Genomic DNA, 17,921 nt, shown 5'->3' on the forward strand with positions numbered 1-17,921 from the left:
GCCTCGATAAACGGTTGCCCCCTCCTCCAATTTAAAGAATATATATATATATATATATATATATATATATATATATATATATATATATACACTCTTTCTCACCCTATCTATTTATAGAGAAAGAGTGTGTGTGTGTGTGTGTGTGTGTGTGTGTGTGTGCGCGCGCGCGTGTTTAATATATGATAATGAATGATCATTCTTTTAGGTTTTGTAAAATTTGTGCAACTGACTACACCATGTCCAAATATGGTTGTAATAATTTCTCCTTTCTTTTTCCTTTTTCCAATGGATGACAAAAAAAATCTCCCAGAGGAAATTCAAATAACCCCCCCCCCTTTTAAAGCCTCCCCCTCCCAACCTTTTTTTTTTTTTTAGAGGAAAAAGAAGTTTATTGTTTTTACTTTTAAACCATTCCTTGACTGTTTGCGTAGTTTTTTTCTTTTTCTGACTGACCATTCCTTTTTTTTTTATCTGCCGAGACCACTTCGCGTCATCATCTGAAAAAAAAAAAAAAAAGTTGGGGTGGGGATATAAATAAACAAAGAACGACGGGGAGAGGCACCGGTTCATGACCTGTGTTGTGAGCCAATACATATATGTATATATATAAATATAAACATATATAAAAGTTTGTTTTGTTTCTAACTTTTCGGCCCTGCCAATATAGAATCGGCGATATATTACTTCGTAGAACAATTAGTAAAGAAAGTTAAGGTGAAAAAAAAAAAAAAAGTTTATATATAAATAAATAATAACTTTCTTTTATAGAACTTCCATCAAATAGCGGAGAAAAAGCAACTTTCTAGTTCTCATTCACAACCAGCTTCCATTGAACATAAAAACGGAAACATGCATTATTTTGGAATCTTGAGTTTATTAACAGGCAAGTTTATGTATTTATTTCATTTTATTTTATGTATATGTCTAAACTTTTAAACTTTCGTTTATCATTTTATATATATATATATATATATATATATATATATATATATATATTCGTGTAGTGACCAAAAGGCATATGCCGACATTACGGTAGAGTTGTAGTAGTCGCATTCCTTACTTTGAATATTATCTTTTTTTTATCATTGAAATCTAAAAAGTTCATGTTCTTTTTAATCTTATTTTTATAAATGTTATTTTCTAATTTTAGCGCATAAAATCTTTCGTTATGAAACGGACAAGTTTTATAATGTTGGCTAAAATGTGCCATTAAATAATTCATTACCTTTTACTGTTTAATAGTATAATAAATAATTTCATTCCTCCATGAAGCCGGCATTTATAGTTATGTGTGTGTGTGTGTGTGTGTGTGTATATGTATATTTCTAATGATTCGACCAAAATTCCACAAAAAAAAACAACTTATTTTGGTCAGTTTTTACCGACTTCTAAATGCAACATCCCGGATGTGGAGAAAACAAAAAGTTTTAAAAACTTGGGATTTGTACATATAGATTCGAAAAAGTTGCCAAAAAAAAAAACAAAAAAACAAACAAATATATAACTAATAAATATTATCAAAGGCAACAGAAGTTATTTTTCTACCCAACTGGATAATTTTCTAGTGTTTTTATTTAATGTCAAATGTTTATTCGGTTCGAAGAAGATAGTGTTTATCGATGTATTTGAAAAAGACAAATGGCGGCGGACTCTGAACACGTTTGGGAAAATGAGTTAAAACAAAAAAATTATACAAAATACTGTTAGAAACTTATTCATATGTTCCCATTACCTAGGCTGACATATATTCGGTGAGTTTCTAAAGTTTTTAAATGAGTAAAATTTATTTTATAATTCGAATTGATTAACATAAAATTTGGTACTTATGCACTTATTTATCCGTGCTGAAATAATAACGTTATTATTTAAAAAGCTATTCTTAACATGGAAAAGGGAGGGTGTTTTACTGTTTTGTACTTATTCTGTACTTTAATCTTACAATTGAATAAAAAAAGGTACTTGTACAGTTTAATCAAGACATTAAAAAATTATATTGTACGTATCCGTTATGGAATGAAGTTCTCCGAAAAAAAAAAAAATTGACTTAATTTCATCAAGTAGTTTTTGTTTTACAGCGAAAAAAAAAAAAAAAAAAAAAAAAACCTTATGATACCGAGCAAAAGGTTCGATTTTTAGGAAGAAAAGTTAGTAATAAAGATGGGGAGGGAATGTCGGCACTTTAACTGGAGTTATCTCCCCGTGGCCTTTGTTAACTCCAAACAAAAATTAAGAAGAAATCCAAGATGTCTGCCTTCAACGCGCTCTCTTAAAAACGTGTTTTTCCGCTGAAAAAAAAAAAAAAAATAAAAAAATACTCGATCAAATTAAGTGAATTTTTTTTTTTTTTTTTTTTTTTTTTCCGGAGATCTTCAGTTCAAACCGTATACGTACAATTATAACCTTTTTTCGATGTTTTCATTTTTTTAATGTCTTGATTAAACTGTACAAGTACCAAAAAAAACAAAACTTTAATTAAACTTGGAAATACAATTTAAAAACTAGCGCGGATCAGTAAATACTAGCACCTAAAATTTTAAAGGAATCCTTAAAAAAAAAAAAAAAAAATCTCGTAAAACTTGAAGATACGGTTCTTCTGCACTTATTGAACCGCGCTATCTTTAAAATAGTATTTTCAAGTTAGACCGAAGTTTTACAATATCTTTCTTTTTTTTTCTTTTTTTTTTTTTTTTAAAATAAATCATTAGGTGAAAGCCCGAAAGTATCCTGTACCTCTATAAGGCCACCATTTCGCCCATGTATGGAGTATTGTTGTCATATTTGGGCATCTGCTATACTCTCTCACTCCTAGACAAGGTTCAAAAGAGTCGCCACTCGCAAACCTGATAGGTCCTGACCTGTCATCTAGGCTTCAGCCTTTGTCCCATCGATGAAATGTTGCATCCCTCTATGCCTGTTCTACAAGTATTTTAACGTGAACCGACATCTTGCTGCCCAACTCCCTACATAGTACCCCTGTAGCTTATGTCCCTGATAGTAACCCCCTACATCAAAGTGGCAATGTGCCTTGTTTGGGGTGAAAATGTAATAAAATTAAAAAAAAAAAAAAATTACAAAACACCCTCCTCTCCACCTTGTTAAGAATGGCTTTCTAAATAATGCTATTTCAGCACGACCGAAAATACTATTTTAAAAAGTAACACGGTACCCTTTCTGCATAAGTACCATAATTTCATAAAACCGACAAAATTTAGCTTCAAGATATTTAGGGTATATTTAAATCTAGCAGCAAAACAAAAAAGGATGGAAAGAACAGGTGAATATAAGTTACTCTGGCAACAAAACGAAAAATAACAAATGTTATCAAAATCAAGATAAGTTACTCTTCTACCTAGTTTGATAATATTTTAACTTATTTTAAAGCGTTTATTCACTTCAAAAAAACAAGTAGCGTCAAGTGTTATATGATAAGAGAAAATGGTGGAGATAAGAGGGTCACATCTGCTGTGGTAATGCACTAAACCTCCCTTTGTATAGGCCCGGATGTAACCTTATTGGCCTATCTCTCATGCTAAATAAATGTCAATTTTACTCGCTCCTCTGTTCGGCTCTATTTCCTATAAATAGCACTCCAATAAGTAACACTTCATGGTGGCTAACGGTGGGATTAAATAGCCATAAATTAATATATACGAGGCAGGAAGTGTAGGAACTGCGATACCAGCCACAAGCCCAAGCAATGCCCAGCATATAATGATGAGTGTTCTGTATGTGGAAGCAAGGGACACTGGGCGAGATGCTGCAGAAAGGCAAAAACCAAAGACCACAGAAAAGGCAAACACTGCAGCAATTCTCGCAGACACCGAAACCAAACCCCAAAGAGAATCGAAGGCAAGACATATGGGAAAAGTTTTGATCATATAGATACCGGCAGTGATGAGGATGCTTACCTGCAGCACTTTCACTCCATCACCGTCAGTGCAAAATGCATGGACAGCATTATTAAGAGACCTAGGCATGAGGCCTACACAACCCTGAACATCAGGTCACCCCACCTAAAGTGTAAAACGCACCACACGCTACAAATGAAAATCGACTCTGGGGCATCAGGCAACAATCTGCCACTGCAAACTTTCCAGCAGATGTATGGCAAATCTCAAGAAGCCGTGTCCATCTTAAAACCCTGTCCACATGTTAGATTGACCTCATATGGAGGCGAACACATCCGATGGCTGGGAACTATTTGCTTCCCATGTCAACACAAGGACTCTGAGTGGACGAATACATTGTTCTACATTGTAGAAGTACCAGAACCTGCAGTCGTGGAACTCCCAACACATGAAAGGCTGAGGCTTATCACAATTCATGTCAACACTCTCAAAAGATGCCCAGCTGCACCCATCATGTCCATCACCCAACTGATGTCCGATTTCCCAAATCAGTTTGACAGGATCATGTATAGACCAGGCAGTGAAGTGATCCTTGCTGACACCCTAAGCCGGCTACCCAACCCTGACAACAACAAATCAATTGAGCTGGATAAGAGGGTTGACAACCTAAACACAGAAGTCAACAAAGACCAAACCATCTCAACCATCAACTTCTCACAGGAAAAGCAGAAGATGCTACAGATGGAAACTATCAGAGACCCAACCATGAATCTCATCAAGGAGGTCATACACCAAGGATGGCCTGACAACATCCGTGATCCGCCTTTACTGGTCTTTCCGCGATGCACTTGCTGTCGAAACAGGAATTGTATTTAAAGGCAGACACGTTCTCATCCTAGAAACCATGAGAGAAGACATTCTCCACCAGCTCCACCAAGCCCACCAAGGCATTGAAAAAACACGCCGATTTGCCAGAGAATGTGTGTAGTAGATCAATATCAATAAGGACATTGAAAGGATGTGCAGATCGTGCACACTATGCCAAGAGTACCAGAATGCACACATGCACGAACCACTGCTCGCACACGACCTTCCATCCCAGCCCTGGAAGCTCATCGCATCCGACATATTTGAAATTGATGGATAACAATACCTACTTGCCGTCGACAGATACTCTAAATATCCCATTGTCGATAAAATGATATTGCCTATAACCAGCAAACATAAGACAAAATCAAATACTATGCCTCACTTTTTGGCCGCCCGGACAAAATTATGACTGACAATGGCCCCCCGTACTCTGGGCGTGCCTTCCAAAACTTCATAAAATCCTGGGGCATAACACATGTGACAAGCTCACCCCACTATGCCAGAAGCAATGGCTTTGTGGAAAGAAGTGCAAAAGGGAGAGAACTGACATCCAGCTTGCTCTGCTTCAAGCCAGGGCAACACCAATAGATAACAAACTCCCTTCGCCAGCCGAAATGCTGTTTGGTAGGCCAATACCTACCACTCTACCCAGCCAGTCAGAACCAGGCAAAGAAGACAACCGCGACCAACTACAGGCAAGGTCGTCAAACATGAAGACCCACCATGATCAGCACAGCGGAGCCAGACCGCTACCACCACTATATCCAGGCCAATGTGTGTGGATACTCAACAGGACGGATCACACATGGCACCCGGGGACCATCCTCAAAAATGATGAGGGACCCAGTAGTTATGTATGTAGTCGAAACGCCTAATAGCACAAGACTCCGTCGCAGCCGCACCCATCTGCATACCGTACCTTTCCCAGCAACTAAGAAAGTATGTTTTCAAATCCCTGAACCTGATATCGCACATGATATGACCAAGCCAGAGGAAACAAGGGCTGAGGACGAAACCAACGGCAACACACCCCTACGGGACAAAAGCAGGTATGGCCCACTCCAAACCAAATCTGGCAGAACTATAAGAACACCCTCACGATACAAAGACTTACCCCACTTCACAAACCAATGACATGAACTGTCACAAAAAAAAAACACGCACACAAATAACCCAATAAACAAAACGGGGGGGATGTTGCAATAATGCACTAAAACAATTACCTCCCTTTGTATAGGTTCGGATGTAACCATACCAGCCTAGCTCTCATGTTAAATAAACGTCGATTTTACTCGCTCCTCTGTTCGGCTCTATTTCCTATAAATAGCACTCTAATAAGAAACACTTCAACATCTTCTAAAAGTTCAAATAAAGACTGAATAAAACTATTTTTATATTTGCTTTAAAAAAGGTGTTGGTCATCTGTACTTTAAAATCTGTCTGATGCCACTTCCGCTGAATGGCTTTGTAAACAAAGAAGCGACTCTTAACGAAAACCCGCTCCAAAATAGAAAATCAAACAAAATATTGGTATAAACAAATCCAATAATTGTCACGATAATATTTATTAGGTGGGATTCTACCAGTATTTATTTTATTTTCTATTTTTGAGCGATTATTCAGACTCCAAAGATGTGACGTCGTCGTGCTGTCCATATGTTCTTGTTCTCACTTGTTTTTCTATATGAATAAACGTTTTAAAATAAGTTGAAACACTAACTTATCTAGCTAGGTAAAAGAATCACTTCTCTTGCCTTTGATAACATTTATGGCAATTCGGAAGTATAGGCGACTTTAAGTGCGACCGTGCTGGTGTCGGGTGAAACTATATATATGGTTCTTCGTTATTGTAGCAAAACCCAATAGCTGAAAAATTGAGTTTTCATTAAATAAAAACAATAACTACTTGCCGTTTTTCTCAAAAAATATTGCATAAAACCTGTATTTCCATGATTCCACGAAAAAATGATTTCGCCATGTTTGCTTTGTCATGTGTGAAGTAAACACAAGGGAAATAACTCATAGTTTGAATAAGCATAAGTTTTGACAAATTTCAAAAATTAATTATCTTCCCTACTAATATGTGCGCTCTGCAGTTATTATTAGGGCTATGACAACAGAATATTCTTATCGTTGTTTTGACTCTTAAGTATATATCCGACAGTTAGACACAGTTAATCAACCGAGAACCACATCACTCTATATAAAAGCATATAAGATATCAAGGGATACACACTCGAGAGTCAAAACAATGAAAAGAATATGCTGTTGTCCTAGCCGTAGTTATTATGTAAGCTAAAATTGTTAATTTAATTTGTTCTTTAATAATTAATTGCCTACCTTATCGTTTTTTGTAATTTTTGGATATCTTCATTACTGCAACATGACAATTGAGTAGATACCATTTGTTTTACTTGAAATTCAATATTTCAATTTTCGGATTTGTTTACATTAACAAAGAAAGCACCTTCTTTTTTTTCTAACAGAACGAAAAACTGGTAAAAAACAAAGCAAAAAACTTTTTAAAACACTCGGTTATCTATTGTAAAACACACACACACACACACACACACACATTATAATTACAACATTATGACATTTAAAAAAAAAAAATTATTTTAATAGTCTATTGAAAGTAAAAAAAAACGTACATAAGTGTTCACACAATTTTATTAATGCAATTTCAAAGCTTTTTCATGACCAAAGTCTATTGTAGTTTCTTTGTACTCCTAAAACAAAAATAAACACTTTCTCAGAGGAGACACTAATCTGGAAATATATATAATTAGCATGGAAACCTGGTGTGGCCCGGGACTGAATGAAGATCAATAAATATTCCACTCTTATTTTTATTGTCATCGAAATCGGTGAAATTGCCGTTTTTTGAGGGTTTTTTTTTTTTTTAAATCAAATCAATAGATTGCCTACTCTAGTTTGGATAACACTGTTGCACAGAGGGGAAACTTTGCCTCCCCGCAGTAACTTACTACATAATACATTGTAGTTTATATTGCACTGTCAAGAACCTGCTGTTGATTTAATAAAATAAACTTTATATATAATAGCTTGAATTAAAAGTTTAAAATGCAAAAGTCAAGTATCATGGTTCAGTTGTGCTTTAAACAGAAACCTTCATTTCAAATGTGCTCCTGTCTTATCAAAGAACCTACTGTTGTTTAGTTTTTTTTATACGCCGGGTCCTTCTGCTTGTTCGATGATAAAGCTTCTCGAATGCAATTGTGATGTTAAGCTGTATAGAAGTGTTAACCTTGGTGAAAATCGGACTGTTCCTTCTTTAATCAGATTTTTTTGATTATCGATTTTCAATACTTATTGGAGACATTCTGATACGAAACTTATCTAAGAACACTTCCAGACATATGAAGTACATTAGTGTGAAATAAAAAAAAAAAAATAAAGTCTGTCCAGCCATTTCAAAGTCCATAAGAAACGAATTTGCACACACAAAGTATAAGGGTCTGAAGCCAGAACACCAGAACAACAATGGATAGTAAACTATATACAAGGTTTACGCAAGCTTGAAAAATCCTTTAATTTTGACTTTTACCTTGAAATGGCCTTAATTCTATTACCTTGAAAAAAATCCTTGAAAATTTGGGAAATTGTCTTGAAATTTCAAGTTGAAAAGACTTGAAAATCATATTCTTTATGTTTTGTAAAAATTTATAGCAATATTAAAAATTAAATCGAAATAAATGCTATTAAAGTATTTTTAACTAATGAAAATATTAAACTATTTTTTAAATATTGAAAATAAAATAAAAATACATTGTTCTGAAATTGTCATATTGTAGATACAAGAGTTATGTCCCTTTATCACAAGTATCTGATGTTTTCCATATAAGAACATCGGATAGTTTTATAATAAAAGAACATAACTCTTGTATACACAATACCGGAAATTCAAAATTTAAAAGTAAAACAAAGCATAGATCAATCTACAATAGGGGAAAAATAACATTTAATTATGCTTGGTTGGCCAAATATAAGTGGATCAGAGAATGTAAATATGATTGTCGACAGGCATATTGTTTTGTATGTAAATGAAAATGATCTTTTTCCTGTTGCCAATTAAGATTTTTGTTTATTACATCAATGTTTGTATATCAGATTTTGTTTTGAAAACTTGTATTTTGTCTGAAGAAGGCCTTGAAAAACTTTAAAAAGCTTTGGAAAAGGACATTGAAAATCTGTGCAAACACTTTATATAGCTTGCCCTTATAATGTTGGAAAGCCTAGGAATTACAATTAATCTTTCAAAATACTGCAGATAACGTATATAACCAGCTTTATAGAAGGCGTTAGATCTTTCAAAGCTTAAGTAGGAGTAATTGGGAGATAACCGAAATTAATGCAAGATCGTTTCAAGAATTCAAAACGATAGCTTTAAATTTGTGTACAGTCACTTCAGAAACGATACCAAGTTTATAATCACATCGACTGCGCAGGTGGGTGGTGGGGGAGGGCTAACATTAAAATAATAGCATCACAATCAATTGGATGATCTTATTGGAATGCTAATTTGGTGTTGCTTTCCCCACTTTTGTACTGATTAAGAGATTATACATGGAAAGATCATACACAATTGTAAGTTGTTATTGCTTTGAATTCTTGGTAAATATGTGAATGATCTTGTAATAATTATTGGGTTTAATTTTACCCAGAAAAAAAAATGTCCAATCCTTAGACGTGAGAATGTGGTAACCAATCAAAAATAAGCTCTGAAACAAAATGGTGATGGTTGGTTTGCGAGAATGAACACAAATGTATACAATATTTAAAGCAATTTTACCGAGTGAACAAATGAATGATACAAGAGAAGGTTAATTGTACAGAAAAGAAAGTTTGCAAAAAAAGAACGTGCTTCGTGAGAACTTATCAAGGGTGGAAAGTTCGAATAATAGGTGGCACATGTTTGGCCCCTTTCATATTGGACTTGCGATGCCTCCGTTCAGTCTTGAAAGACCAAGGATACCCTCTGTAGGGGCAGTTGCACATGTAATTGTAAGGCAAGGGTTGCGCAATAACCAACCACACCTCTCCTGAATCGGCACTTTTTGAGTCCAATGGCAAGGAAAAGTCCAGGACAACTGGAAACAATGCAGAGATAAGCGGAGAGCATATACAGCACTTGGAAGTCCCAAATGATCACCCATTTAATACTGACCTGGTTCAACATTGCTTAACTTCGGTGATCCAGCAGGAACTGGTGTGTCAACGTGATTATGCTGTATATATTGGACTTGGTTGCAATCCAAGCAGGAATTCGGTGATAAATGATGGCTAACTTGTAACTGCCATCTCTGGGTTTGTCACAAATCGTCCTGAGTTCAGATCAGTAATGGTAGAAAGGGGATTGGGTTACTGCCATATTGGGCAGGAGTCATGGAGCCTCAGCTGTGTCCTGCTGCTGGATAAAAAAAAAGGGGGGGGCAACAAGAGGCAAGTGCATTCTCATGAGAAGGATTTTACAAGCTACCTCACATGACCCCTAAAGCAGTAGGAACTGAAGATCCTGCCAGCTGAAAGGGTTAAATATTCCCTCTCCATCCTCAACAGGAAACCTCCAAGATGCCCACACCCCAACTTTTCTCCAGCCACCCTAATAATGGATCTCATTTTGGAGCAACGCCATATACACCCCCCCCCCTCAACTCCCCCACCCCATTTTTTTTCTTTGATCCCATCTACTATTCAGCCCCATTTAGAGATCAACCTGCTTGTTTGCAGACAGAGGCGGGGGGGGGGGCATCAAGCCGGAAAACAGTGGGTAGTTTACTATCTAGAAAGGGTTGGGAGGGTCTTACTAATACTTTTTGTTTACTTTTTGGACTTTTTTCCTCCACTCCAAATAAATTAAACAAAAAAAATGCTTGCAGTATTATGGTAAATGAGAACGCTGGCTAGGATTAGCATAGACTACCCAAAGGTACAGTGATGGGGATGACCCACTTCCCAGTTTTTGAGTGGCCTTGTGTCTCATTTTTTGTTTTTCTGTTTTATTTTGTACATTTCAAGAAAATAAAAAATATATAACTCAATGAGGAAGAAGTGAAGGAAGGCATAAATTATAGTATATTAATTATAGTATAGTATATTATGCTTGTTTGCTTGCTTGCTCATGTAAACAATGTACCGCACTGAAATTATAACGTTATTATTTAAAAACCCATTCTTAATATGCAGAGGGAGGGCGGTTTGTAACTTTTCTGTACTTTGATCTAATAATTCAATAAACAAAATATACCATACAAATTGAATTTAAGACTCCATTCAAGTCTCCATGAAGTTTTTCTCACATGAAGCCGAAATTATTTTTAGCCACCTTTCACAAACACAGACCTAGGCATGTAGTTAGGTCTGTAGCCAATAAGTTTAGCTTTCAAAATCATATAGGGTTTACCTACTTCTAACTTACATTTTTTTGAGCTAGTGCAGCATTTATGTGAAAAATTAGTGAAAAATTAGCCTAAATTTGTGACAAATATTTTAAAGGCCATCAGAAAAGTCATATTTTAAATTTCACTTACCCAATACACAATATAAGGCATACAAGCAAGAAAGTACGATATATAGATTGAATTCAGCAAAAAAATAACCAAAAACACTTATTGGGGATTTGCCATGAAAGAAGACATATTTTCCTCTGTGACAATTTTTTTTTTTTTCAATTTTTAATAAATTTGACATTTTTATAGCTTTGATGCATACATGAAGTGTGAAATATTAGTCATTTTAATACAACATACCATCCACTGATCAGAAAACACCAGTTTTATCAAAATCTGATGAAAACAGGAAAAGTTACAACTAATTTTGTAGAGAACATTGGCTTTTGAAGCTGAAAATAATTTTGGATAAATTAAATCACAGGCTCTAAATAAGTCTAAATAAAAATCCAACTCGTAGAAAAGTTTCTTCCCGGTATTTATGACAATGTATGAACCAATTTTTTTTTTATTATTATTGAAATTTAGACTGCACATTAATTCAGATCAAATTTTCTAAAAAAGTGCACTTTTCATGGTGTGTATGCTAGGAATATGCTGGAAACCCCATGAATTATGTCCAAAACAAATGTACACAATCACAGAATTAAAGTTCTACTACTTAGACATATTCTACATTTGTTATGATAATGACATTAGATTGTTTTACTATATTGAACACAAGAGTTTAATTGTTGTTCCCTTTACTTCATGCTGTTGTTGTAATGCAACATTATCAAAAAGCCATTTTGATGGTAGTTCACATTCAAATATCGTATGCAGTTCAATGGAATCAATTAAGTGGCACTTTTACAACACTGCATCTCTGTGCGGAGAGATAAACTGATTGTGAAAAATTTATCTTTGACAACTAAATATTTTCGTTTACTAGCCAAATAGAAAATTACTAGCCAAACCCACATGATTTTTAGAATATGACATCTTCGTTCTGTGACGAGTATGTACATCATAAATTATTTTTTAAGTGTAATTCTAAATATACAATAAATCTTATGTTGATACTTGAAGATATAAACATTCTAATTTCTTCAGATATTTTTTTTAAACAGCCTTCATTTAAAAAAAAAAAAAAAAGAAAGAGTATATTGTTCTATTAAACTTTTATTGTTTAAATAATTTAACATTGTTCGTTTTATATAAAAAAGAAGTTGAAAAGATATTTTTCACTCAGTAGTGAGCTTTTGAAGATTGTCAATGAAAGAAACACCATCACCAAAAGATAAGCATTTCATTATTTCTAGTCGACACTTTGAAAAATCACTCGCAAATGCGAGTGTTTCACTTGAAATGTAGAGCCCTGCTATACTTCACAATAACTCTTGGGTGTGCCTCAAGGGCTCTTTTAGGGCTAATAAAAACACTCCATTTTGGGGACTATTTTACCAAATGCTGAACTTAGTCATTTTTTTATGCCCCATTCACTGTGCACTCTCGTTACTTGTTATTCTTTTAATTTCACAAATATTTTAATGTTTTCCATTTTGTCCTAGATTTTAATAAACTAATTGTAAGATTTTCATCTATTTGTGTCTTTGTGCCATTTTTTTTCTATTTATGCTGTTCTATTTATTACCTAAATTTTATGGCATCCGTAGGCCGGGAGGATGAGTAGGATTATCTGCCCTTCTTAAATTGCCAAACTTTTAAATGCTTCTTTTCTTTCTTTGTCGTTATAGTTTTTTCCATTAATGATGTTCATGGAGTATGCATGAAGGAAAACTCTGCAAATGTTCTGACAAAAATAAAAGAAAAAATGTCAAGCATAAGCAACAGATGGGAATATGTTGCGCTTTACCAGTAAGTATATTTGATTTGCTTATTTGTGTATTGGCTCGTCAAGTAAGAAAAAATTAAGTTTTTTTCTCCAATATGTACTTTTTTTTTTAATTCCTGTACGAGCCTCATTGCTCAGGTGTTGGAATATGTCCTATGTTTAGCAAACAAAAAAAAAAAAAAAAAAAAAAAAAGTTGTGGCAGGCAGGCAGGATCAAACTCCCACTGTGAAGGAGGAAAATAATGTGAAAAAAAAATTGACATCTTTGCTGTTGCACCCATTGCCAAACCGGAAATGACATAGGTTTAAATTAAGGCTAGTTAATCAAAAAAAGGGGGATGACCTTGGAAAATATCGGCGAAAAAAGCATCCCCTCACTGTATAAAAGTGCCCAGTTGAGAGTGAAAAAAATTAATGTTTTTAGCCAATTTTTCGATATTTGTTGTCTGAAGGTTCGAGCTTCAAAACGATACCAATCTTGTGAAGATCCGTCGCCTCTGTCAAAAGTTTTAAGCAGACAGCCAAACATATATATACATACATTTAAACAGACAGGTGAGATTTATATTAGAGATTAAGTGTCCATGTTTTTCTATCATATGTCATAATAGGTATGATTAGTAATACACACGGACGAAAAAACGCTTTGGATAATCACAGATTTCAAGGTAGTTCTACTAAAATAGCCATATTTTTTAAACCAAAGCACTTCAAGTCTTCAAATTACTACTGTTTTGTTCGGAAATGAATATACTTTCAAATGAATTAATAAATATGAATGTACATTATATATTTTAAGAGTTTTAAGCAAATAAAGTGATAAAAATGTGAACGTCATAAAATGGCGTTTTCGGTAAGGTTTTGTAATGACCCCCCTGTTTTCTAAAGGTCCGTACCGTGATTGTATGAAGAATTTCGTCATGAAATTTGGGAACCAATTAGAAGAGGTGTTAATCTTAATACTGTCAAGTATCCGAAATATTTTTGACAATTTCTTTTTTTGTCGTGTTAAAAATAAGACTTTAATATGACGAGTATTGAACATTTTGAAAAAAAAATTCTTCGGACACCCAGTAGTAAGTAAATCAATCTTTTTACTATCTTTATCAATTAAAAGTATTATTTTATGTTGAGTAGGACCGCGGTAATTGATAATTTAAAAGGACCTACCCGAAAAAAAAATTGTTTCTATTTCTCGAATTTGGTCAAATGAAGTTAGTATTACTAGAAGCAGCAGCAGCAGCTCCAGCCTGTAGAATCAGCCATAGCACAGCACAGTGTATAAATAACACGCGTTCTTTAATTTTTATTCAAGAACGAATTAAGAAAAACATGAAAATATGAATATAAATGTTCTTATATGTTTAATGAGAGCTATTTTGTTATCAGAATAACATTAGTTTAGAACTATTCGGTTTTCAGAATGTATAATAACAACAATCCCAACCAATTCGGCATTATGAATCTGTTGCAATTTCTCACATTGCTCGTCAAATTTAAAAACATGGTTAAAAAAACAAAATAAACTTTTGTAGATATATAGCTTGCATGCACTTTTATTCTTTAAATTAGTTTTGAACAACGAATTAAAACAATGTTTTACTGCGAACAGCCACAAATGTTTTTTTTTTCAAAATCAAAATAAGTATCAAAATCTCGTTTATACATAGATTCGAAAAAGTTGTCAAAAAACAAATATATAACAAATAAATGTTATCAAAGGCAAGATAAGTTACTTTTCTACCAAACTGGATATATTTTTTGTGTTTTTGTTCAATGTAACATGTTTATTCAGCTCGAAAAACAGTGTTTACCGATGTATTGGAAAATTAAAAATGGCGCCCGGCCCGACTCTCTTTGACACGGTAAGTTTGAGAAAAGGAGTTAAAAATAAAAAACAACTATACAAAATACTGTTAAAAACTCACCGAATATATGTCAGCCTATGTCACGGTAACATATATTGAGCGAGTTTCTAGCAGTATTTTGTCTACTTTTTTATTTTTAACTCTTTTCCCCAAACTTATCGTTTCAAGAGAGTCGGGCGCGGGCGCCATTTTAAATTTTCCAAAACATCGGTAAACACTGTTTTCAAGCTGAATAAACATGTTACATTAAATAAAAACACTAAAAAATTATCCAGTTAGGTAGAAAAGTAACTTGCTTTTGATAACATTTATTTGTTATATATTTGTTTTTTTTGACAACTTTTTCGAATCTATGTGTATAGTAATACAAACCCTCAAAATCTATATCAATATTCTTGAAATTTTAAAAGCAGTTAGAAAACACATCAAACTACAATTAGGAAGCTTTTTATTTCGTTATTTTTTTTTTCTACTTATTAAGCGAAAGATATTTTTTACAACCTGCTCGAGCGTAGTATAAACGGCCTATGGAATTAACACCTTCAACCTCGAAAATAGAAATCAACAAATTTTTGAACGCTCTCTTTGAAAAAAAGCTCTCTTAACTTCACCTCTAATACAAATTATGTGTGGCAAGTCTCCTCCTAAAACACTCTTTAACCCTAACAATAACACTAAGTTCGAGTGGCAAGCCCTCCCCCCCAACAAAATACCTCTGTAAGCCACATACAAGCATCTAAAACAAACAAACAAAAAATAGATCCTTCCTTAAAGGAAAATACACATAAAAATAAATTGGTTAACTGTCCTAAAATGCTAGAATGGCCAGGAAATGATGAATTATTTTACATTAAATTTTTGTGAAACTAACCGCTCCCCCCTCTAATATTGTTTTTGTTAGCTTTGTCTCTGTCAAGTTTTCAGTATGTTCACACATAATTTTTCTTAGCCCTACAATTAATTCAAAGTCCGAATGGCAACCCTCCCCATATTCTCATTGCATAGAAACCCTCTTAAAACTACACATAATCATCTTAAAAAAAAAAAAAAAAAAGCATGCATATTTTCCCATAGAAAAAAAAAACAGTTAACTGCCCTAAAATGCTAGAATGACCTGTAATAGGAAATTATTTTACATTCAATTCTAAAATAATTTGTTTATCTTTCATTAAAGTTTTTCATGGCATTTTATACATAATTTCCTAAAAAGGTAGAATCACATTTTGGAGGGGTGGTCAGAAGGAGTTGAGTGGGGTTAAACAGAAGGTGTTAATCTACAATAATACCAATGAAATATTGCAATATATTCATTTTTAAATGGTCCTATGTTTAGATTTAAGTTTTTTGTACATAAAGCACATTACAATTCAACTTTGAGTTCTCCAATTTCTTTTCTGTTTATGGATACATGGCATTTTTAAGGAATTGCTGCATATTTATGCACATTTACTGCAGATTATTTGGAAACCATAAACTTTGGGAGATTTTCAGTTGCATATTCTGATTCCTTGTACAAAAATACACTTATATGGTAAATTTCATTTCTTAGTCTTGTGTTTTAACAAAGATATGACATTTTTACTGAAAAAGTAGTGTAAAAAATGTGACGAAACGCATATGGTCTTAAAGAGGGAAAAATATCCAAACGTGTGAGGCACAAAAACAGCCATAACTTCCTTAATTTTAATCAGATTTTAAAATTTTAAAAAGATTCTTTCTTAGCTCATCAAGCTCTTTCTATGCATACCAATATTGAAATATTTCAAGCTATTTCAATTTTTTCATGTGTATTGCTAGTATGATGTATTCATTTCAATATTTTCTGCTTTTAATGTCCACATTTAGTACAAACAAGTTAGAAGTAAAACAGGGAAAGAGTTCCTCCTCCTCCTCCTCCTCCTCCTCCTCCACAAGTAATCAAAAACTTTAATAATGATTTCCCTTATGATATCACATAAAAATTGACTATTATAAAATAAAGGATTTCTTTCTAAATTCATTTCTGGTGGTGGGGTATGTCCAAGGTGGTTGTGTTGAATATGAGTTGCTTGCTAATCATTTTGGTTCTATGCTTCAACCAGACACATTAGTTGTCTGACAACAGGATTAGCCACAAATTGATGGCCTACCAGTTGGCCATCTTTAATTTGAAGGGTTTTATTTGTTGCTGATCAGGCTGGAAAAGGAAAACGGTCCATAAATAAACCACAGAATAATGCAAATAATTGAACTTGATTTTTTGGAGGAGTCAATAAGCTATATCCGTGAGCTGAGATCATTAAGTACCGTAGAAGTGAACAACCATCAACAGCTTTGATGCACGTCCGATACAGACGAAATCCCAAACTCAAAAGAATGACCAACAAAAAAACTGAAGTCAGGCGAACAAAGAAGTTATTTTACATTGTAGGAGAAAAAGACTAGTTCTTGCTGACTGAAGGTCCTATGAAGATAAAACCCAGGATCGGTGCTCAGTCGAGCACATTTCGTGGAGATAATCAATGAATAGTAGGAGATTCATAAATCTCTTCTGTGAAAAAGGGATTTTATGGTGGATAATAAATTTGGTCCTTGTTGAGATAGTTGACAGATTAAAAAAATGTTGTTTTAAGTAAAAACAGTACTTACTTAATTTTCATGTTGAAAATAGTAATATATCCAAAAACGACAAATTCATTGAGTAGAAAATTATTTCTAGTTAAAAGTAATTTTTTTTGGGGGGGGGGGAAATTGCATTTTCCCTAGATTTAAACATCTTGAAGATTGCTAATGCAGGGGATATATTTATCTCCATTTTCAATACTTTAATGGTGGACTTTTTTTAAGACCATAGCGATGGAACTTTATTACTAAAACCCATTTGCAGTTCCACTCAATGAATTTTCATAATTTTTGGATATATTACTATTTTCGACATGACAAGTAATATTGTTTTTGCTTAAAACAACATATTTAAAAAACAATCTATCTTAACAAGCACTTAGAATTTTAATTTTAAGCAAGAATTTATCCTGCGAATTATTAAATTTGT

General features: G+C 33.7%; 1 protein-coding gene across 1 annotated transcript in view; it reads left to right on the forward strand.

The window, feature by feature from the left end:
* Window positions 1-519: 519 nt before the first annotated feature.
* The window catches only part of LOC145298489 (uncharacterized), a 62,354-nt gene continuing 44,952 nt past the window's right edge, over window positions 520-17,921 (forward strand). The window contains exons 1-2 of the mRNA XM_080144322.1: window positions 520-883; window positions 12,925-13,045. Of these exons, the coding sequence (XP_080000448.1) occupies window positions 850-883; window positions 12,925-13,045 (155 nt within the window). The 5' untranslated portion in view covers window positions 520-849. The remainder of the gene's footprint in view (window positions 884-12,924; window positions 13,046-17,921) is intronic.

The sequence above is a fragment of the Euprymna scolopes genome, chromosome 2, assembly GCF_053919585.1.
Source record: "Euprymna scolopes isolate OS-2025 chromosome 2, ASM5391958v1, whole genome shotgun sequence".
NCBI classification, from domain to species: Eukaryota; Metazoa; Mollusca; class Cephalopoda; order Sepiida; family Sepiolidae; genus Euprymna; species Euprymna scolopes.